Raw genomic sequence first — 23,981 nt, forward strand, 5'->3', positions numbered from 1 at the left:
CTTAGGGCAGAAATCCATTTAGCTCCACTTGAATGACTTAAGCCCCCATTCGCTGACCTTTTATAACTCAGAGTCGGGGGGGGGGCCTTAAGGAGAAATGAATCTTGTACAAATACACGCGAATGGAAATCAATAAGCATTTTCCACAGCTGTTTGCCCTCGTATTTACCATTTGCAGACAGGTCAAATATACCTAAATCCCCCTGGAATAACTTTTACCCCACAAAGAGCTGGCGCCAGAATGACTTCGTCCATACCAAATACTCGAGGGTGAATGCTTCTGTCGATAGCAACGTTCCAAAGGTTAGTTCAAGCTGAGGGACCGCATCTCTTTACCGTTACCCGTCAAGGAATTGGAAAGGTGAGACTCCAGAGATACATTAGGTACATCCAGCGAGGATGACATTAAAGATTAAGCAGTCTGTCGTGTTAAACATGCCGTCACAGCTCAGGATGCTGCTCCTGACACGATTGCAGCAAACTGTAGTCCTCCACATACACGGGAAGAGAATAAGCCCCTCATTCGCATGCAGAAGGGGAACCGTTCACATTTACATAATGCTAATGTAACATTCACCACCAGTGATTTGGAATACACTGATATTTTCTGCCACTCAAATACTAATTTTCCACCAAGTGCTTATTAGATGCAGCATCAAAGTTGAAGTGAGTTGAAAACATTGCTTAAATGTCTCTCGTGGTTTGGCTCATACCACATGGTGGATGCAAGATTCTTGCTACTTGCTGCCCTCTTTCCCCACGTGTGCCGACTCTCCCCACTATCACTCTCCAAGGAAGGCATTGTAATGGTTTGAAAACCAATGTCTCTCGATAGAAACCACATGCTTCATCACATGAAGCCGTACGCCACAGCTCTAGCTCGAGGGCGGCCATGCAAGAAGGTGACACCAATGAGCGCAATGTCCAATTTCTGGTTTGACTCGTGGAGCCAGTTAACCTGCTGCGACAACAATAACCAGCCAAATAACCAACATAAAGTGACTTATCCAACCAACAGAATTGCCCAGTAATTTAAATGAGCTGGCAAAACCTAGAATGAGTTCAACAATCAGAACAAGTCCAACCAGTTGGAACTGGTTGTCTAATGAAGTTTTCCAATTGCCAGAATAAGTGGACTCAAATAATTACACTGGATTGTTCCACAACGGCATGAAACCCTGTGAGACGTCCAGTGAGTGCAGCCGAGCGTCCTGCAGCTACTGTACACAGCTGATTGGTTCAACACCGACAACTTGCTGTCCGTAGACCAATGGGATTCTCAGAAGGCTCCATTTACCATCTTCGTCTGATCGTCCTGCTCGATAACAGCCGACCACCAGCTCCTTCTCCCTCTGTTGCTTTGATGTCCTCACTCTTTTATCCGCTCTGTATTGGTGCTCCGACTGATTCCTTTGAACTGCGTATTGATTGCGTTGGCCTGTCCGTCATTAACGGCACCTGAAACTCCCCAGATGTGTCCTGCTTCTCCTGTTATTTGATGAATTGATGGATTTCTTTCGAGCCCCCCACCCCCCAGTGCTCACCCGTCTGCCATTTGCCTCCGTTGTGGTGTTTATTATCTGTGTTACGTTCTCTGTTGCATCTCATCACACTACGGTTGGCTTTTGTTCTACTTTCTCTGGTGATGTCTTACTGGCTGCCTTTCATCATGATGCCCCCTACGGGCGCATTCAGGCCGACATTAGCAATACATTAACAATAAACCAGGCTCCTCATTCATTTCAATGAGGCCGCTACATTGGTGCAGCAGGGGTGCAGCTGCCGAATGCAAAGCAGTCTGGGAAAAAAGGTTCATCCTGGTCCCTTTTCAAATAAGCCCCGGCGTGATAACGCTGCCCCAAAGCAGAACAAACTGCTGCGAGTTGTCTGTGTCTGAGAAGGCTTCCAACTGGTCTCGCTGGTTTGCATTTCTTTCTCTTGCTCTGTACCCAGAGGCAACACTCCACAACCACTCAGCCCCTTGGGTAGTGTTGCCAGAGGGCTATTGTTGGCCCAAATGGGCCCAAACAGGGGCTCATTGCATTCTGTAAGACCATGACTAATGAATCCCCATTAATTACACTGTAATCAAGATTCTTCATAGAAAAAAAAGCATACAAAACACCTTTTATATTTTCATGGTGTGGATATAACAAAAAACTAATTGTTTCCATTCTTTTACTTTTATAGTCCATAACATATGAAAATGAGTTCATGTTGAGCAATAAAAGATTCCTGGTGCATCCATAGTTCCCAGGACTTACAATGTTGCTCTATGTTTGAGCATATACATATGAATACACATTCACAAAGACAGGACATGGGCAAAAACCTCTAGGAAATGACCAATGAGGGGGGGGGGGGGGGGGGGGGGGGGGCTGGCAGGGCCGCGCCTGTGATCAACAGCTCACAGAGATAATAGGGGGGGGGGGGGGCTGGAGCAAGGGGCCTTTATTGTTCTCCACGGCCCCTGAGCTGCACTGTCGTTAAAGGGGGGGAGGTGGTTAAAGCTCTTCCTCAGACCACCTGTTGTCAACGCCTCTCCTCCCACCACCCCCACCCCTCATCCTTCTGCTTTTGTCCTACTGACCCTTTATGACACACACACACACACACACACACACACACACAGTACTGGTCGCACTCGTCTTTAGTATGGTCTAATTAATTCATGGCTATCCTCTGGAGGAGGGTTTGGCTGGTGGGTCCAGCAGACGGACGGATCATACAGGGGGGGGCACTCCGGCCATCTGATCCCCTTCGCTTCAGACCAGAACGGCCACCGGCTCTGTCCTCCACGAGGCTGGGACCTGCAATCCCATTAGTGAAGCACGAGCACAGCTCGGAGCTCACGAACGTAGACGGAAGCATCATCGAGCAACTGAGAACGAAGAGTTGAGTGCGTGAGAGGTGATGGTGTTGCTGTATCGCTCCCTCCTGGCTCAGCGGGCCAAATGCATATGCACACAAATCCATTCATGCGCGGACACAATGAAGCACGAGCACGCACACATCCAGGGCTCCACGGGACGTCTCCGCTGGAATGAAGCAGACGTGTGCAGGAGGTAGCAGGGAAACGAGACTTGACAAATGGGTGTGAAGGGCCAAGTGTTTCGGACAGCTGGGGGAAACATGGTCACGCTCCTGTAGATGCAGGGAGGGCTCCACCGCTCACTGACTGCCATCCAAAAATATATTGTGATCAATATTAGCAGCAAGGATGTTGATGTGGTTAAATGCATAGATAAGGTGATGAATCATCAATAAGAGAGCTCTCCTTACCGGCTAGGATTCATAAAGTTGGATGAAATTAGTGTACAGACTGTAAAGCCCTCTGAGGAAAATTTGTCCTTTGTGATTTTGGGCTATACAAAATAAACTGAATTGAATTGAATAGGTGTGAATGAATAATGTGAGCACTGCTCATTAAAGCCATCTAAGGACTGATTCTAGAAGAATTATAAGAAAAGAAACTCGGAAGGTTCAGTTTAAATGTTGGACAGGTTAACAGGTGACTGACAGACTCAGAAAAAAGGTTTTAAAAGCAAAACCAGATAAAATCGTGAGTCTCGTAACAGCTGAGCAGATAAAATCAGCTCATTCAAAGCAGAAGTGAAGGCCAACAGCTACAAGCAGCTCTTTGAGAGCAGGTTTGAAGATAAAAATAACAGTTATACAGTTTAGGCTAATAGGAAGAGAGGCGCTTGAAGGCTTTATTCCAACATTACTTGGAGACATCTTTTCCTTCCAGGAAAAAGCCTCTTTTAAACACGGCATGAGTTTGGGGGACTTTATAAAAAGCATGCACCTGCTGGTTAGAGCAACACTGACATACTCCAGTATTCACCCCAGTAACAGGTGTCTACAGGAACTGACAGCAGGTCAGTGCTCACTTAGCCTGCAGGTACGGTCTGTGTAGATGTACAGATCAGTGTGACTGCTCTCCACTGTGTCTGACCGCATGCACCGCCGAGCTCCAATCACAACCCATATGGCTCCACACCGCCGGGGTTAATAACAGGGACAGAGGGCACGGCCAGCGCAGGGAGGAGCTGGTGGGGGTTTGCTTTATCTCTTGTATCAGAGCCAACCAGCCCACGCTTCTCTCCTACGATAACTCTTTCCAAACACCAAACTGACCCCCAACACACAAAATCCTTTCCCCATCTCCAAGTCCATAAATCCCTGAAATCCATTATTTTTGTGCACACAGGGCTCAGTGTGAGAGGTGTGTGTGTGTGTGTGTGTGTGTGTGTGTGTGTGTGTGTGTGTGAAGGAGACAGAAAGGGAAAGGACAGTGCTGCTCAGCTGTTTCTCCCACACTGGCGTCTCGGATTACGACGGTTGAGAAAGTTGGTCGGACCCCCGTTACAAAGATTTCAGGATGTGCACGCCCACACGAGGAAGACCGGGAGTTTCATCACTTCTTCACCTGTTTATTCCCCCAAATTCCACGAGGCAGCTGCAATCTCGACACTCGAAGGCCCGACCTCCAAACGACCTTAGCAAGAAGAATGCGGATTTGGTCCGGGGGGCCTTCTACCCCAGTCAGCATCATTTGAAATGCCTTTGACTCCGCCCCCAAGCACCTTAGAGAAAGCAGCACCTCCTCCACTCCCCTGTTAGCTTAAATATTCATGAGCCATAAAGCCAGGCGCTGGCAACATAGCAGGAATAATAAAAACGTCAAAGGTATAAAACACTCGAAGAAGTCGCTCTGAATGTCAAACCCCCACCCAGGGGTGTCTGGCCCGGTAGTTCTACTGTGGCTGATTGACTGTTATGCCTCTGACATTAATTGGCACCTGCTCCTGGCACAAAACTTTTGCGTTTTCAGGATCAAATAATTTCTTTTAATGCGTGAAATCGGACACGTGGTCCAGGATCCGTCCTCAATGCAAGATAATGGAACGTACAGGCTTACTGCTGCATGGACTGTAGAACTTTAGGCCACACATCTTCACACGCACTTCTTTTCATCCGACACCGGTGACACATTTTCAACAATGTTTGTTTAAAAGAAATGCAAAATAACTACGGCAAGCTGCCAGCTCCACCATGCGAGAGGTTAAGCTCCACCCACTGAAGCTTGAAAGGACTCATGCGTCAAACACCCATTCGGCAGATGTGTCATCAACAATAAGTGGGAACTGTTCCAGATGTAACTAAGCAGAACCATCTCTAATGAGTTATTGAGGGCCTAATTGTGAAGGAAGAACTGGTGTGCACACACTTCTAGTGGGACAACCTTAATGAAAATGTATGAAGCATTCTGAATGAATGTAATGTGTATTAAAACTCGCTGAGTCACCGTTAATGGTCTGTGCTATAGAAAGGACACTGTGACCTTCTGGTGTGAGAGGAGTTCTGGAAAAGCTTGGGTCGGACTGGAGGGTGAGGTCTGAACAGGTCAGGGGAACTTGGAGGCTCTATGGGCGCCATCTTTGTGGCGTTGCTCTACAACTGGGTTTATTAACACACTGTTGGGTGGGGTGTGCTTCCTGTTTGCAGTATTTCTAAATATATACGTTCATTTTAAAAGGTGCCAGGGACTAATGAGAGTGTTCAACCAAAATAGAGTCTATTCATCAGCTAAAGACTGCAAGCATTGTTTTGAACTACTTCATTGAGAGCCGTCTTTATGTCAGTTCATATAGTATTTAAGTACTTTCCACTGAAAGACAATCAGGTCCCATGAGTAGCTCTGTTCATGAGTTATAATAATTCATTTAAAAACTTTGGCATGATGTCGATGTATGTTCATCATTCTTAATTGGACTATTTTTGGTGATGTTGGTGTTGGTCTCACCCAGGGGTTTTGAAGTGAAGTGGCATGTGCCGTATTGACGTGAGGGTAAACAGTAAGTTGAATTATCACATCACAGTTTTAATCTCCAACAGATCATTTGATTCCACCCATATAGGCAACTTGCATAGAAACATGTTCCTCCATAATCAGGACATTGTTATTCAATACAAGAAGGCTGCCATCTGAGTTGAGGTCCTAATTCTCCCGGGAGGGTACTAGAGTACGAGAGGCAGGGAAGGGCGGGTCTTCACAAAATGTAGGCGGGGAAAAGAATCAATGGAACTTCCCACTGGCCAACGCTCCATTCAGGACAAGGTGACCGGTGGGATGTGAGGAGCACTAACCCTCGCTACTGAAGTACGAGCAGACTACAGCAGAAGATCTCCATGAAGAATCTGCTAAATGTTGAGTTTTTCTACCGCCACCTTTTAAGCCTGCACAAGGGGTTTGATCTTCAAGAGGACAGATTGCAGGTGACAGATAACCTCAAAGCCGAAATCCACAACTGTGTGCACTTTCAGAACTACAACTAAGATGATGGAGTGTGTTGTGTTATGTTGGTTTCACTTCTAAGGACTCGCTCATCAACTGCCGCTTCAATCCTTCATGGAAATGCCTCGACAGGCTGTCTGCAGCGAGAGCTTTGAAGGAGTTCTTCAGTCTTCAGCGCACAAAGAGATTAACTCGCCTCGTGAAGTAAACCACTTCCAGACAAACAATCCAGTCAGGTTTGTTTGTCAGCACAATTCTGCCAGTTCATCCTCCATACTGCAGCTCAGTGGCCTTCCCCACCCCACCTGCCCCCTTGCCTGCGGCAGATGGACCGTGAGGGGTTAAACCTCCTGAAACCTTCCACCCTTCCCACTGTGTTGGCTCCCAAACCGATACCAAATATACACAACTCTTCTCCCTCTCCGTTTGACCCCGGTGCTTCCAAGTGACACCGTGCCACAAAGCGACATCTTGCGCCTGCTCTGGTGCCTCGCTGAGGGCTTATGTGCCCGTGGCCTTATCTCCGGTCCCATTGGTGCCATGAAAGGGGGGGCGGGGGACGTTAAGAGCTGGCACTGGCTCGGCTTTGGCACTGGCCACTGTTTTGTTCTGTGTAACCTCCCTGTGCATGTTTGAATGTCACTTCCTGAAGGACCACAGCATCAGGAAAGAAATTGATATGCAGGAAAACAGAGGGACAGCTGCGAAAGACACACAACAAACCCACAGAGCCTAGTCTGAGGTCCAGTCCATGTCGGCCCAGCTGGAGAACCGAGATGTTTTATCTTGAGCCATGCCGCCAGAAACTTGTGAAGCTCTGTTGATTTAATTTAGGGTAAAAACGGTGGTTATAATTTAATGCATCTGGGAGGGGCACTCTGAATATATTAATGCAGAGATTTGTACTTCCTAGCAGGAATGTAGCTTAACATGGAAGTGAAAGCAGTACAGTAATAATGTTTTGACCAATAAACCAATGAATATTCCTGATAAATAATGGTGATCTCAATATAGACCAGAATAATCGTGGTCGTCATCATAATCGCACAGCCCTCGCATTGGCCCCTCCTCTGCTGCTTTGCTCTTGTTCTAACCAGCTGTGTTGTGCGTGCTTCACAACCCTCAGGTTGCTCGGCTTATATCACCAACTCCCCCGTGCTGATATCTAACCAGGCCAGGAGCGAGGTGAAAGGTACATCTAAAAGAAGTGACGAGCACACCTCACATATCCCCGGCAGTTGATGGAGGATGGAGGATGAGTCATGGTCTGTTTTCCTGTGGAGGCCGTCGGGGGAAATTCAGCCTCATTATTAAGTTAGGGGCTGGAGCCTTTCAGGAAGATATGATGCCTGTCCGGGAGGGGTTTGACAGGAGTCTAGAGTTTCACACACTTTCTTTAAAGGGGAACGTTCATCTTCAGCTGCTTTGTGTTAGTGGGATGAGAAATTCCTGAGCTGGTTTCTGTTTTAAAAGGGAGGATTATATTAGGGATTTGAGAAAATGTATAAATATTGAATGGTGTTTCTGTGAAAGCAACTAAAAGAATGCTGCTTCGACACAAGTGCACCAGCATTGTGACGATATGTCGTGTTTTTTGCCCTGGGTTTACCAGCCTGGTCAGTAACCCCCCTGTCATCGCAGACCCTGTTAACCTCATCTGCTCTCCAATCAGCTCATTCCCCTCACCTGAGGGGCCACAACTGGTTCTCATCATTCTCATTTTGGACTTTCTAGTGCCTTCCGAATTTCTGCTTGTGGGTTCAGAGTTTTTTACATCATTACAAAATGAGACATCGAGGCAAAGTCAAAGCCAAGAGAATTATTAATATTGTTTAACCCTTTCAGATCGCATCCCCGCTTATATTGAGCGCCTATTTACAAATATAGGAAAGAAACGCCCCCAAAAATGGACCAACCGACTTCAACCAATGATATTGTGTCGTCCGTCCATCCCCCAATCCGTAAATTGTAGTGAGGGGAGGCATGTGTCACAGTCCTCTGTAGCTCCGTATCTAGGCCCGCCCACTTTTTACCCATCCAATCAAATGTGAAGGATGTGACTTGTGTACAGAGTCTAAACCGCTCAAATATTTTGTTTCACTGGGGAACAGTCACAGTACAGGAGATAAAGACGCTCTGAATTTTGAATGACAGGGCTGTCAACATCAACATAATGATCGTCCATAATTCAGCAGCTCGTTTGTAGTCCAGCTGCTGCTGTCAAAACAAAGATATACTTCATAATGATATTCTAGCTAAAAGAAATGGCGAGTAGATCTAATTGGCCTGATCTGCATTCCACTAAAGTGCCACTGTTCACAAGCAGCCTCGTCATGGAGAGAGAGGAAGAAACCACAAGGCGTCTGTTGGAATGGAGACTCGCCACTTCGTCGTACTTTCAGGGAGTATCATCTGCCAGAGAGAAGTGGCCTTTCCTTCCCCTGCGAGAACATTTTATTGTATTTTCTTACTTTTATGTCCAGTGGCGACAACTGTTATCGCTTCGCAGGAGCTCGCTGCCATCCATCTACATTAACAGGCCAGGTCGTAACACGACAGAGGCCAGGCTCTCTGGGGTGGGAAGAGATAGGATGCAAGGGGGTGCAAGTTGCCAGGAGATCTGACACCAAGGTCAGGTCTTAAGTTAACTCAGCCGAGAAATGGCCATGATAAGAGACCAGAGAGCCCTTTGAAGCTGCCTCTGCTTTTGTATCTGCGGCTGAATCATTATTACTTGTGAAACGATCTGTGATTGAATGCGTTTCTTATTGCCGTAGCAACATGATGCATGACAGCTGATATGTGGACAAGCACCCATCTTCACTTGCCTGTACACAGACTTGTGTTGCATGACACATGATGTTTCTTTGTGTGACGTGTCTCCAGCTCTACGTTTCCTCTACAATGCCTTTACTGTCCTGGTTGCGTCACATATTCTCTGTGCTTTGCCATTTCCCATGTGTGTTAGCGCAGAGCAGCATTCCCTTTCTGTTTTTTGGTTCAATCGCAGCCGCACACACACACACAACTTCTCTCTTTGTGAGGACACTCACTGACCACGACTAGGGCCCAACCCCAGTACACCCCTGCATTTAATGTAATTCCATGTCTCATTTCCCCCCTGATGGCACGTTTAGTGACGTTTAGTGCCATCAGCAGTCCAGCAGCAAAGTTGTTACCGCTCCTCTGGCAGGGTTTTCTGTCATATCTGGCTTTTTGCGTCTGTTTACACATACACCAATGACTACTGATGTCGTATCGCAGCCTTTTAGGGCGTCCCATTTCATGGGTCTAGTGAAAAGCAAGGGACACTTAAAAACGAGAGATGGGGTAAAAAATAAAAAATTGAATAGGCCCTAAATGCCTAATCTCCAATGTAACCGTTACTTAAACCTAACCTGAACCTTAAAGATGTCTGAACCCTTAAGCAGGCCTTTGAGGCCAAAATGTCCTCACTCCGAAGGTCTAAAACTCAAATTGGTTCCTTTAGAAAGAAAGAAGTTCTAGTCTCACACACACACACACACACACACACAGCCAAATAGCAAAGCCTGAATAGCAAAAAATTAAAGACTTACTTGCCACCTCCAGTGATGCATTGCGACTGACCGCTTCGCCCAGGTAGTTGCGTGCCACGCACACGTAGACGCCTTCGTCGGGTTTGCTCCGCCTGCCGTGTACGATTCGCAGGAAGAAGAGGGAGCCGCTGGGTAAGAGCATCCGGTGGGACCGAGGGTCCTCGCGGTCCGTCTCCACGCGCTCCCCGTCTTTGTACCATTCCACCATTGGAGTCGGCCGTCCCTCTGCCTTACAGTTGAGGGTGGCCGGCTCGCCCTTGGACACGATCAGATCAGACGGGTGCTCTACGACCCGGGGAGACGCATCCTCTAACCTGGGCCGGGATCCTGGGGGGCAGAGGGAGGGGGAAGGAGGAAGTTTGAGTCCATCATATAGGGCACCATTTTTTGTTCTGATGGTGCAAACATGATTATGAAATATGAATGAGTCAGCAACAGGACAACGGGAAAGGAATTTGGGGTATAGCTACAGCCAACATATCTCCAAACCAGAGCCATTTGGTGTTTTAAAGCCGACAGACAACCAATCGAGAAGAAGATTACAAAGCTAACTGTGTTATTGAGAGTTGTTAAGGGTATTTAAAGAGTTGTGAAGATGTGAAGAGTAAGGACTATAATGAACAACATGAAAAGCCTTTTTTAACATTCTGGCCACTGTGAACAAGAGGCACAATTAAACGGCCACAGAGAAACACAATGTTATCACGAAGCGAGCATGTAATGTAATTACCTGACAGTTACGTTCAACACATGAATCTAGAGGACGTGTGAAATTAAATGCTCTTCATTCGGCATCCATGAAACCAGAGCCAGATTCTCCGGCAGTGGAGGGGAAGCAGGAGAGAAGTAACCATGGCAGAACGGTGCTCAGCATGAGCTCATGGGAAAGTAGGGGCACTGAAATATTCAGATATCAAACATACCAACTCACGATACTGAGGACATTTAAACTGGTGTTTTCTATTGAGCACAATCATATGCAAAGCACTGCGTGTTTCTGTATGTTACTTATCAATATCACATTATATATTGTGTTTCTGGTCAGAGCCTGCAGACTCGCTAGCTGTCCTTGGAAAGTCTGATTGAAAGAAAGAAATGAAGACAGAGAAAGAAGCAGACAGACACGTGGTAATTCCCACAGGCTTTATTTGCAAGCTTTGAAATTGCTTTTTTCCCCCTCCCCTCTATCTTTCCTCTTCCTCCTTCAAATCGAATGACAGCAGGTTGGCGGTACAATTATGTATGAAACGCAATGACACAAGCTGAAGCACCATGAGGCACACGTGGAATTTCCCCCTGGAGAGCATATGAAAGAAGTCTTGCCAGGTTTTTTGTATAATTAGTTTTATTTAATTTAGTTCCAGTGATGATTGTTGCAGCATTCGTGACTTTGCAACAGGGAATTTTATGTCCTTTTTAAACTAAAGACATTTTTAACGGGTTTTTTTTAACAGCAGGGTTTCCTCCTGCCTTCTGCCTCCTGCCTATTGATGCCTCCCCTCTTTCTCTATCTCCTTCTGTTTCATGGATTGTGGAGGTCTTGATCGTGGTCCATGCCTACTACTAATTATTCATACATTTCTGTCATATTCATTGAATGTGTTGTCTGTAATGCTTTTCCCCCCTGAAAGTGTTTTTACTTTTCTTTGGGAGTTGTTCCTGATCCGATGTGAGGTCAAAGGTCAGGGATGTCGTATGTGTACAGATTATAAAGCCCTCTGAGGGGAGTTTGTAATTTGTGCATCTGGGCTATACAAAATAAACTGAATTGTCCAACATCAGTGCCCGACCTCCCGAACAACTCTTTCGGCTAAACCTTGTAGAGAGCTGCTCCGGGCCGTCCAACTCCATATTAATGACAATGGCTTTAGATGGTCAGGTGTCCCCTTACTTTTGATCCATTAAATAAGAATTAAACAGAATATTGGGTGAACAGAGAACACTGAAAAATAAATACAAAAAAGAAGACAATGCCACTTCTGATCAGGTAGAGAAAGAAGAAGTTTTGGGTAACTCTCAAACCTCCAAGAGGTCATCAAGATAGCAGCTTGTTTCCTGTGTTCTTCCTCTCCTATGGGAAGGGAATGTGCCTCGGGCACAGGTATAACAGTGTAATCAGGTCCAACATAAAGGACAAATAGGGTCGTAATGGTTCTTCTCACAGGTGCATGAATGAGAAGAGGGTCAAAGGTTCAGTCTTTCCTGATAACACCTGATAAGAAAAGCAGTCAAAATTCCTGCCCTCAAAGTGATAAATCCTCTGTGAGGTTTTGGGGGATTAAGAACTCAGCTAAAGTTCTGATGGGAATATAGAGTACCGTCTGATGGCCCTGCTCTCAATGCAGAGCATTCACCAAAAGGGAGCTATAGGACTCTCTGAAGAAAGAGGAAATGCTATTGAGGCTTTCAAGTTATATCTAGGTTCAAATTGCAGCTGGGTTTATGTCTGCCATCCAAGCACACAGCCGAATGTGATCAGATACACCTTCCACAGGTTTATTTCACTGCCTTTGTCCCTTTCTTTTTTAAACTAGAAATGTACAGTCTATTGTCTTGGGGCTATAGCTGGCATCAGCTGAATGGCAGCTCAATCGTTTCCAAACCAGTGTATGAATTTAAACAAAATATTCAAAAGTGAAAGTGAAACTACTTTCTTTCCCCCCAGTAACCATACCGCATTTCCTGACGATCACAGTTTTAGAAAACGGATACTATATCACCACTGATGTGCTTTTGACAGTCAATACAAACATACTCCATATGTACTAGACTTGTAAATAATATTACTATTTGAAAAGCCTTTAAGAGCCGACTCATACATTTTACAGGCCATGCTGGTTGGAGCCATGTGGAAATGTAAAGCGAAGGCTTTTAAAGAAGAACAGACCACCATGTTGACTGAGCTAAATACATTGAACACCGGCTCTGAGAGATGATGTGATGATTCCTCCACGTGAACTTAGTCTTGATGAAATGATCCCAAAGATGATGAGACATCTCCTGAACCTACACTGATAGCCCTGTCCTGATAGGGATCTTTGCACACCTCCTTTGTGCCGCTGCAGGCTGTACATTAGTATGAGTGCAATGGCACAGATCCGCATGTTGATAGCGACTGACTGCCACTGCCACACAACTCAAGGACATTTGAATGCCTAAGCGGCGTCGTATTCCCCGGCTACAGAGCCCACAGTGTAGAGATGAGGCCGGGGCTGGAAAAGAGGAACTCAAATTGGGTAAAATGGACAGCTGGAGTCTGAAGAGTACGACTGGCTGTCTGGAGCAGGTTGTCGGAAAGTCTGGAGCCTCTGAGGACCCATTAGGTCCGGGCTGTGGTGTGATACAGCAGGATGGCAGCAACTCTTAAAGCTACATGTGAGCTAATGAAACCGCAGGGATGCTGGAGTCCCGACTGTGAGAGGGTGTTTGACAAGAACGGTGCGTTGAGATGAGATGATTTACTTTCTAAAATCCCATGCCAAAAGAGAAGTGTGATTTCCCTTGTAGCATTGTATCTGACAGCTGTCAGTCATCGATGGTTGTGAAGATGTATTATCTGGCCTACTGTAATCTTTGACAATGCAAATGGACAAGGGGTGACAAATGAATACAACGACCTGCATGTGTCTCTCCACACAGGGCTAAAAGGCCCAGTGAATGATTTGCTGAATATGAAAATTAATATGCTATAGCCTTTACAGTTACCAGATCCAAGCCCAAATAAATGGGAGACCCATTCAGCCAAATTGGAAAACAATGAGGCCCTTGCCTCAGCTGGAAATGTGTATCTCTAACTACAAAATCAAACACTTGAATTTTTTCCCTTGTGGTGTAATTATATGGCTGATTAATCCAGCAGAGAAAACAGAGCACTGCTTTTAAAAGATCTTTTTATTAACTCTCGTCTCCTCTGCTGTGTCTAAAACTGACGCAAAAAGGCCAATGTGGTCCACTCTGTATGTAGATTACATCAACACATCGAATTACTGTCCAACAACCTCAAAGTCATTATAACTGGGGGGGTCTAAAGTGTGACAGAGAAATAGTGCACAAGACAAAAGTGCAGAAAAACAAATAAAAAAGAATGACATGTGAACAAAACCACCACAGGGAGCACAGACTGCTGCTGCGATGTCCTTTCTATAATGGAGGACGACAAAGTGCTGAGGAAGAACTTTTTCTCATCTGGGAGAAGAACAAGTGGCTCGGTTGTGTGATGCTGATATAAATCTAAAACAGAGAACCCCTGCCAAGGATCTACAGTGGATTACCCCCACCCCTCCTCAGCTTTATTTTACCACAACACACTAGTGGGCTTTCATCAGTGAGAAGATTGACTTCCTCTGAAACAGTAGAACAACACCCAGTAACTCACACACATCGCTCCCGCCTACAAATGCTGCTAGTATTGGGTGGGGACTTAAAGTGATATCAATACTTCTGACTGCAATGATCAACTTGAAAATGAAACTTAAAGTCCTAAAATAGAGAATTTGTTTTGCTCTATTTTCATACCCAATAAGTCTTGCATTAAAAGATACTGTGTGATGATAATGCAGCCTCTTCTGGCATGAAAACGATTCCGCTCCAATTATGCAGAAATAATCCCCTGCTCAGAAGTCACAGGTCAAATGACAGACTGTCAACTCGCTCCGAGCATGAGATCAGAGATGTGCTGCTGTCGGCAAAAGGCCCCCGGACAGTTAATCATTGAAAAAGGAAAACTGGGACGGAGAAGTGAATAAAAAGAGTCGCAGAATGGGTTCTCGATCAGATCTTCTGATTCGGGATATGGAGAGCTGTGAACATCATTTTGCTTGACAAGCCAGTCACATTGGGTGACTCAACAGCTTTAAATGTAAATCTGCCTTCTTTCGTCCCCAGGCCGCAGTTCAGAGACACCATTTCCCAAACACAGATGGTGTAATGCACAGATGATGGCCCGACTCGTGCCATGAAATCCGTGAGGCCCTTGGGCACTTGTTCTGTCGGATTCGAAAACGACTCGATCTCGAGGTCAACAAAGAGAAAAGCCCTCACACCTACTTACCAACTGTTTCACTGCTGAAGGTCCTGCATGCTAACCACCCCCAAGCCAACACCCCCGACTCATGGAAGGTGTATTCTGCTCCCTACGCCCCCCGAGCCAACCCCCCACGACTCATGGAAGGTGTATTCTGTTCCCTACGCCCCCCGAGCCAACACCCCCGACTCATGGAAGGTGTATTCTGTTCCCTACGCCCCCCGAGCCAACACCCACGACTCATGGAAGGTGTATTCTGTTCCCTACGCCCCCCGAGCCAACACCCCCGACTCATGGAAGGTGTATTCTGTTCTCTACGCCCCAGCGAGCCAACACCCCTGGCTCATGGAAGGTGCATTCTGTTCCCTACGCCCCCGCAAGCCAACACCCCCGGCTCATGGAAGGTGCATTCGGTTCCCTACGCCCCCGCAAGCCAACACCCCCGGCTCATGGAAGGTGCATTCGGTTCCCTACACCCCCGCAAGCCAACACCCCCGGCTCATGGAAGGTGCATTCGGTTCCCTACGCCCCAGCGAGCCAACACCCCTGGCTCATGGAAGGTGCATTCTGTTCCCTACGCCCCAGCGAGCCAACACCACTGGCTCATGGAAGGTGCATTCTATTCCCTACGCCCCAGCGACCCAACACCCCGGCTCATGGAAGGTGCATTCGGTTCCCTACGGCCCCGCGAGCCAACACCCCCATCTCATAGAAGGTGCATTCGGTTCCCTACGCCCCAGCGAGCCAACACCCCTCGCTCATGGAAGGTGCATTCTGTTCCCTACGCCCCAGCGAGCCAACACCCCTGGCTCATGGAAGGTGCATTCGGTTCCCTACGGCCCCGCGAGCCAACACCCCCATCTCATAGAAGGTGCATTCGGTTCCCTACGCCCCAGCGAGCCAACACCCCTCGCTCATGGAAGGTGCATTCTGTTCCCTACGCCCCAGCGAGCCAACACCCCTGGCTCATGGAAGGTGCATTCGGTTCCCTACGGCCCCGCGAGCCAACACCCCCATCTCATAGAAGGTGCATTCGGTTCCCTACGGCCCCCCGAGCCAACACCACGGATCATGGAAGGTGCATTCGGTTCCCTACGGCCCCCCGAGCCAACACCCCCGGCTCATGGAAGGTGCATTCGGTTCCCTACGGCCCCCCGAGCCAACACCCCCGGCTCATGGAAGGTGTATTCTGTTTCCTGCGCCCCACAAGCCAACATCCCCGGCTCATGGAAGGTGCATTCGGTTCCCTACGGCCCCCCGAGCCAAAACCCCCAGCTCATGGAAGGTGCATTCGGTTCCCTACGGCCCCCCGAGCCAACACCCCCGGCTCATGGAAGGTGTATTCTGTTTCCTGCGCCCCACAAGCCAACATCCCCGGCTCATGGAAGGTGCATTCGGTTCCCTACGGCCCCCCGAGCCAACACCCCCGGCTAATGGAAGGTGTATTCTGTTTCCTGCGCCCCACAAGCCAACACCCCCAGCTCATGGAAGGTGCATTCTGTTCCCTACGGCCCCCCGAGCCAACATCCCCGGCTCATGGAAGGTGCATTCGGTTCCCTACGGCCCCCCGAGCCAAAACCCCCAGCTCATGGAAGGTGCATTCGGTTCCCTACGGCTCCGCAGGGAGAAAAGGACAGAAAGCCCCTGAGCCCCAGACTGGGTGAGACACGCCTTTCACTCGGCACCAAATAAATCAGGACCCCGCCGTACATCAGAAGCCTGCCCTCCTTATCACTCTGTGGTGAGTTATGGTAAAAAAGAAAGATTAAGCCATGCTCTGGCTTAGCAACTCAAATTAAGGCTAAGCTGAGCTAACCCTCACCCTGCACTCAAGATAACCAGCCTCCCACCCAATTCTACTTTAAAAAAGACATAGCTGTTAATGGCAAAGAAAAGTATTTTTAAGCTCAACTTCCAGTACAATAAACCTGGTGAGCAGACTGAGCTTTATCATCTTTAAAGAAGGGATGGGGGAGGGAGGGGAAGGGTGTAAGATGACGATCAAAGACAATTCAACAACTTCTCCCCCTAATCTGCAATTCTTTTTAGCGGGCTGGCTTCCCTCTCACAGAATACAGTATGTTGTTTTTACAGCTTTTCTACCTCCTCCTCCTCCTCCTCCTCTCGATTTCCACCACAGGAATTGATTTGCAAATGCACATAGTTAAATGGGCAGCAGTGAGGGAGGCAGGCTGGAGCTGCTTTCTCTGCAGCCTCCCACTCTGACCCTGTGGAGAGAACCAAATGAGGCCCTCGCATGAGAATGCAAAGTGCCAGCCATAAAGAGACGATCTTCTTAATTGAGCCTGTGTTGATGCTAAGCATCTAAATGGGCAGGGTCAACTTTGCAAAAGGAAATTGGCTGTTTTTAATGGTGTCTCTCTTGGGGCATTGAACAGATTCATGAGTAGGGGCTGGTGCTTCTTTCTTGTTTTGTCCTCCCTTTTAGAAGAGGGGGTTGTGGAAATTGGGAGCAAAGAGACCTAACCTCCAACGGCGGCTCCAAAGAAATGCCCTTTTCCACTAACAACTCGGCTTCATGCTCCCTCTGAGCGTGGCGGAGCAGCTGAAATGAGTTCTGGCTGGATGTGTGGGCAAGTCGACGAAGCAGAAGCAGCTTGCTGTCGATAGAGAGCAAACAGGGCTGTCTTTTCTGGTCCGACAGGAGCAGAGCTGAGCCGGATGGACCTACGTATGGCCCAGAGACTTGGGAGTTGATTAACTTGCATTTAGTTCCAAATACAGAAAACAACTCATCTCCTTTACATGGATGTTTCCACTTTTTTGCCGCACATTTCTGCTATGAATACGTCATATGTCAACATCCATGACCCGGACGACGGCTCGGCTAAACTATGTACATATTTAAGCATTCAGAGAACTTTGAATGCAACTTCTCAGAAAAGCTAGAGGACATGAATACAATCAGTGCCGCATCCTTCAAGTCATCACAAACCCTGCCGAGAGCCGTCAGTCTGACTTCCAGTAACATGGATTTGCTTTTGAACGAACAGCAGAGCAGCAACTGCACGTGGCGGCTAAACTCACACAGCTCACTGCGAGTGTTCTGCGTGATGAGAGGAAGAAGAGACAAGAGGCAGTGGAAGAGCACATATCTGAATGTGGTGACGATTCACGAGGGAGCAAACTGAAGAAAAACATAGAGATGGACGAGTTTTTACTCCTAGATTGTATCGAGCACAGCTGTCTGCCACCGAGCGCGTGATTTATTCTCGCTAAAGATCAGTCCGTTAAGGTTGTATGTGCTCTCTCCTTCGCTCGGGGGAGGACGGGCACGCCACAGGTTGAGGGAGGCCTAACACAGCTGTGGGGAAATGCCCCTGGCTTCCTGTCCCACAGCAGCATATTTCAAGATTAGCTCCTATTAGATGTGTGACCGCCCAGACACACACACACACACACACACACACACACACAGTTATCTGCTCCTGTCCGTCTGAGCGTGGAGGAAAGGCTCCAGACGGGACTTCCTGAGTCCACAACTCGGAAGAAAAACAATCGCGGTACCGCTGAAGAATGAAGTCAGGGGGGTTGTTTCTAATTTGAACTGTGAGCTCATCGTTTATTCTGAAGTTGAAACTATGGACATGAGAGACGTATTCATTGGACAGTGACTGATAGAGACAACTGCTCTGTCCTCTTTTTATTTGGATGAATTAGAACTGTGTGCTTACACAGGGCTCAACAGTCAGGGTTGCCAGGTATTTGCCACTGGCAACGCTTTTGAGAGACTGGTAGCCAACTCTTGGCCTCGGTTGCCATCATAAGCATCCAGGCAGCTTTGAGCTGAACAGAAAGCATGTACAACACACACGTCATGCACATGTCACATTCGTCAAAACTGCATTGTGTCTTTAATACTCAAAACATACAAATGTTCAGTTTTGGCCAACCAAAAGCTGATGCCTGGTTGCCGACATGGAAACCACTTTTAAAAGTTACAAAATATAAAGTTTCATTGATAAGTTCTTTGAAGATGATACACTGCAGGCACTGAGAGGAGACTACATCATGACAGCATAATTAATATGAATCACAGATGAACAATGTGTGACTGGAGGGGTGACGAGAGCCCTTATATTTAGGAGCGTGATAACATCACAGTGACAGATACAAATTGATAAATGCTCCCCTCACACACTGTCGAAGGGATTCGGAGGAACAATAGTTTCGAAGTCTAATTAAGACGAGAAGTGGAGAAAGCGAGGTAAAAGGGGGAAGTTTAAGGATTCAAACCCAGCTGCCGATCACTGAGCTGCACTTAAGAGATAACAAGTAGAGGACTCTAATTGCCTTGTCTCCTTTCTTTAATAAGCGCTTTCCCTTCAGGACATCCAGGCTGTCAATCATCCAACTGCCGCTACAGGAGGACAAGTCACTTGTTGTGTATCAACGCTCCCATTACCCAATAACAGGTCTCCAGCAGCTGTCACTTTTCAGAGAGAGCTGTCGCCGTCAGTTCGAAAGCCGGCCACTAAATCATGACAGCGGCTGTCAGACCCCCAGCATCACCTCGATCCTCGGCGCTGAAAACCATCCCTTGTGAGCTCTTTCCTCACACCGGGCGTTAGAGTGCCAGTTCCTTTTGTTGACTGTGGACAATGAAGGAAACTGGCATAACATGAAGACCGGACCGACGGTCTCGTCAGTGATGCTTGATGGAGAGCATGTGCTCCTGTTAGACGGGTGGTCCGACACCAAAGGCACAGCTATTGGGATTATTGTATTAACTTCATCGCTCTCCAAATTAAACAATTACAATAGCTGAAAAGTTATATTTGCATTTTGGGGTTAAACGAATAAATCAGCTTTGATTGATTGATTTGAATTTGCCAAAGTAGATAATGCAGTAAAACATCTCTTTGCAGTGAAGACAGTAATACAACGTTATTCATTGAAATTGAAGACTACTTGTTGACATTGGAAATGGTAGTTTGAATTAATATATAGCATAATAATAATTTAGCAAAAAGTATCAGATCTCTTTCAAGGAATTTACTGGTAATAATTGGATTAGTGCCTTATAATATATTATTACTATGGATAGCATGATGACATTTTTTTCGACTGAATCATGTTTGCCCAATATTTCATTGTTATTTGCTTAATGAAATATCATTTATATTACTTATATATACTTGTTTTGTTTGTTTGTTCACTGTGCCACACAATGCAGATGCATCTCCAAGATGGATACAATGATTGAGTGGATTGTAGACAGACACACACACACACACACACACACACACACACACACACACACACACACACACACACACACACACACACACACACACACACACACACACACACACACACACACACACACACACACACACACACACACACACACACACACACACACACACACACACACACACACACACACACACACACACACACACACACACACGAGACGAGGTTGGCAGATTGCTGCTGTTGATGCGGACGTCGAACCACTTTGATCCTTCGCCAGTGGCGAGGAGAACGTCTAGAGTTTGGGTTCTCAATGCAAACACAAAACCAACGACCTGTACGGTCCGGTTGGCCGCTCTGTCATCCCACGGTGTTTACGGCCTCGACAGGGCATCGCTCCATCTATTTACATATTATGACCCGCGACAGAGGGGTCCGCCCTCCTAGAACCATTGGAACTAATGTCCGGGGGCCATCCATCTGTCTGCAGCCCGATGTGGGGCACTGTGCCGGCCCCTCAGGCGCTCGCCGTCCAGACCTTTAAGGAGAGGGACTCGCTGACGTGTCCTGTCAGCGCTGGCTGCTGAATAGAGGCCCTGCCCGGCTCATTCCTTCTCCTCTGATGCCCGGGGGAGGAGTCTCTGCTGACCCATGGTGTGTTTACTTTGGCCCCGTGTGGCAGGAATGTGCAGCGGCGATATCAGAGCATCACAACCCCCTGCGGGGACGTGTTTTTCTGCATTTCGCTTCAGTCCAAAGCACAAATAAGTTGTTATTAATGCACCGCGAGGCGTCATCAAGCCGTTGCGTCAGGAATATTTGGGCCCGTGAAATTATATCATCACGGGGATTCGCAATGAGTGGCGGCTCAGTGACAAGCAGGAACCAAAAAAACACAGCGCAACCCAGGCTTTTCGATCACGCGCCTCTAAATTTAGCAAATTGTGGAGAAAAAACAAAACAACTAAGCTTCAAACGTCCATTCCAGCGCGTGATTAGCGCTGCTGATTCCGCGATGACAGGAAGAGGACGTTTACAGTGGTGTTATTCAGTCAGAGCAAACGAAGACTCACTTCCAGAAGGTGCAGCTCGCTTGTCGTGCATCATAAGCTATTGACGGGCTAATTGATCTGTAATGAACAGATGGGCAGGCGTGTGGGGGAGGAGGAAGGTGTCAGAAAGGGACTACAGAGCTCTCCCTGGCTGCTTCGTTCCTCTGCCGGAGAAAGAAAAGCAGACACGTAGTACAATGTATGTCGCATTGACTGAGACTAAAAGGTAGCTTTGGTATCTCTGGTTCTGATCTTCTCCGTCATGATACCTCCACTAACGGTGCTTCTTTGTGCCACCGGCAGGCTCAGAGACAACCCAGAGACATTTGAATTGAACCTTTTAATCGATCCGATGTGTTCATTAGAAGTCTCGCTCCAGAAGAAGTCTCGTTCTCAAACCGTATACTGGGTTCATTTCATAAATTGTTGTCTCTCGTAGTCACTTGGACACAAAGGCACGAGGAGTTGAGTAACAATGATATTCCAGCGTTGAGTAGTGAGATCAAACGTGCAACAAGTAATCAAACCGACTGGATATTGATCGCGGATTCTGCAGAACGATTTTGACTCATCATTAAGCAATATTTCAAGCAAGAAATGCCAAATATTTCTACCAGATTCCAGCTCTCAAACGTGAGGATTTCTGATACGTTGTTGTTGTTGTCGTTTTAGGATAAATGAGTGATGCATGTGTATACAGAACCTACTGGAATGTCACAGATGAAATCCCAGCAACAGCTAGAACTCCTGTCAAACTGTCCTTGACAGATCAACCCCCCAATATCAATGTGACACAAATGCGTATTCAAATGTAAATATTTCAAGGATAAAGAAAAGAAGAAGAAAAAAAGCCCCGGTGTGTTTTTGCTCAAGTGAAAATAAAACACTTTAATCCAGCCTGTGTCGTCTCAGAGGAGCATCTGGAGTCACTGAAGGAGCCCTTTTACAGATGCTGAGTTTGCAATGTTTACGGCCTTGTAAAAATACTAAATAAAAGAAAGAAAGGGGGAGTCTCAACAGTGGGTCCGGGCCCGACGACACCACGCTGTCACAGACTATGGCAGTGTTTCTGTGTGGAACATTGAACAGTTATAGGTGGGTGGGACGAAAACCACCAGCCATGCATCTGTGATTGATGAGGGATCTGTGGATCCGGCATCCGGCCTATGATGGAGCCGGGTGTCCAACGTCCCAGAGGGGGACCTAGCCTACAAGTAGTCTGGCCGATGGTGCTTTAGCTTTTGTCCCCGCACAGTTTAGGGTGAGAGGACTTTGAATCAGAAACAAGCAATGAAACAACAAGACTGCTTAGCTGTGGACTCATGTGGGGATTCAGTGGAGGCTGAACCCAAGGGAACTACATCTTTACCCTGAACCCAAGGGAACTACATCTTTACCCTGAACCCAAGGGAACTACATCTTTACCCTGAACCCAAGGGAACTACATCTTTACCCTGAACCCAAGGGAACTACATCTTTACCCAGCATCCCTGTGCCAGTTCTCCAGGTCTACACAACACAATGCAGGAGAGCAATCAGATGGAAACATAGAAGATGCATTTAACATTTAGAACACAGCATCTGGAGAAGGCTTGCACCCATCACAGTAACAGAAAGAGAGACCCCCCCCACACACACACACACTGCAGTACCCTGCAGCGGCTCCATCACACCGCCTCTGTTCCACACTCTGTGAGGACCCGTCCTCCCCTAACAGGCCCGATGATGGATATGAACTCAGCGCAGCGGGGAGCAGATGCTGGTGTGAATCCGCGGTCCCTTGGGCAAGACCCGCAGAAAAGCTGCACAGGGGCCCCTCTGGTGGGCCCGGGTTTAAGTGGCCTTTTAAATGACATCATCCAGGGGGGATTATTGCTCACATATTAGTGGTCCATACATTAAGGCGAGGAAGTGGGGCGTGAAATAGTACAATTAGAAGTGAACATTTATTTATTTGCATGTATTAATTCATTCTTGTTGGTTGTTTTTGTGTTGACCCCCTCCTTCAGAGCCCCCGGGGAGTCAGTGAGACCGAGTTGGAGCCGCTGATATGGAGCATAAGCCCCATCTGTGCAAACATAACCCCAAAAAACAACCAGCCAATTTCAACTCACCATATGCCAAAGTGGTGAGAGCACATAACAGCAGGAGGGGAACCGCCGTGTACTCCATTATGATCCACTCAGAGGGTCCACGGCAGAGAGTAGATCCACACCGACTCCCTACGGGATGGAAACAGCACCCAACTCCACAGGCAGCATCCCGCCGCGGTCGGACTAAACCGCTGGTTCACGCATTGAAACTTGTTGTTGTTGTTGTTGTTGTTGTTGTTGATACGTCTGCAACCCGGCGAATGGTCCGTGAAACAGCCAGCCGCAGGTGATGAGCGGAGATGGCAGGCAGCGCCCGGTCGGACCCGTCCCGTCCCGTCCCGTCCCGTCCCGTCCCGTCTCACGCGGGGGGAACCCTCCCACCACGCTCCGCTGCGGGCGGCTGAGCCTCAAAGTGCGGGGTCCTCGCGCAGAGAGGAAACAGCGTCAACTTTAAAGTCACGGCTTCAGCGCTCCTTCCGGCCTCTGCTCCTCTCCCCCTGCTCCGCTACTCGGAATGAATTACTACGGCCTCGTCACAACACCGCACGCTCCCGGAGACGACACACACTGGGGTAAAGACCCGGGCCGTGGGAGAGGTCGTTTCCGGTCCTGCTTTCAAAATAAAACTACGATTTTACTAACGCGACGCGTAAACGACGTATGTAGCGATTTATTTAAATAAACTCAATCTATGGTGAAACAATGAGAACGCTGCGC

At 47.5% G+C, this 23,981-nt stretch overlaps 1 protein-coding gene across 1 annotated transcript in view; it reads right to left on the minus strand.

The window, feature by feature from the left end:
* robo3 (roundabout, axon guidance receptor, homolog 3 (Drosophila)) overlaps positions 1 to 23,599 on the minus strand; it is an 80,908-nt gene extending 57,309 nt beyond the window's left edge. Inside the window, 2 exon segments of the mRNA XM_034550729.1 lie at positions 9,880 to 10,206; positions 23,286 to 23,599. Of these exon segments, the coding sequence (XP_034406620.1) occupies positions 9,880 to 10,206; positions 23,286 to 23,343 (385 nt within the window). The 5' untranslated portion in view covers positions 23,344 to 23,599.
* Between the last annotated feature and the right edge of the window lie 382 nt (positions 23,600 to 23,981).

The sequence above is a fragment of the Cyclopterus lumpus genome, chromosome 14, assembly GCF_009769545.1.
Source record: "Cyclopterus lumpus isolate fCycLum1 chromosome 14, fCycLum1.pri, whole genome shotgun sequence".
NCBI classification, from domain to species: domain Eukaryota; kingdom Metazoa; phylum Chordata; class Actinopteri; order Perciformes; family Cyclopteridae; genus Cyclopterus; species Cyclopterus lumpus.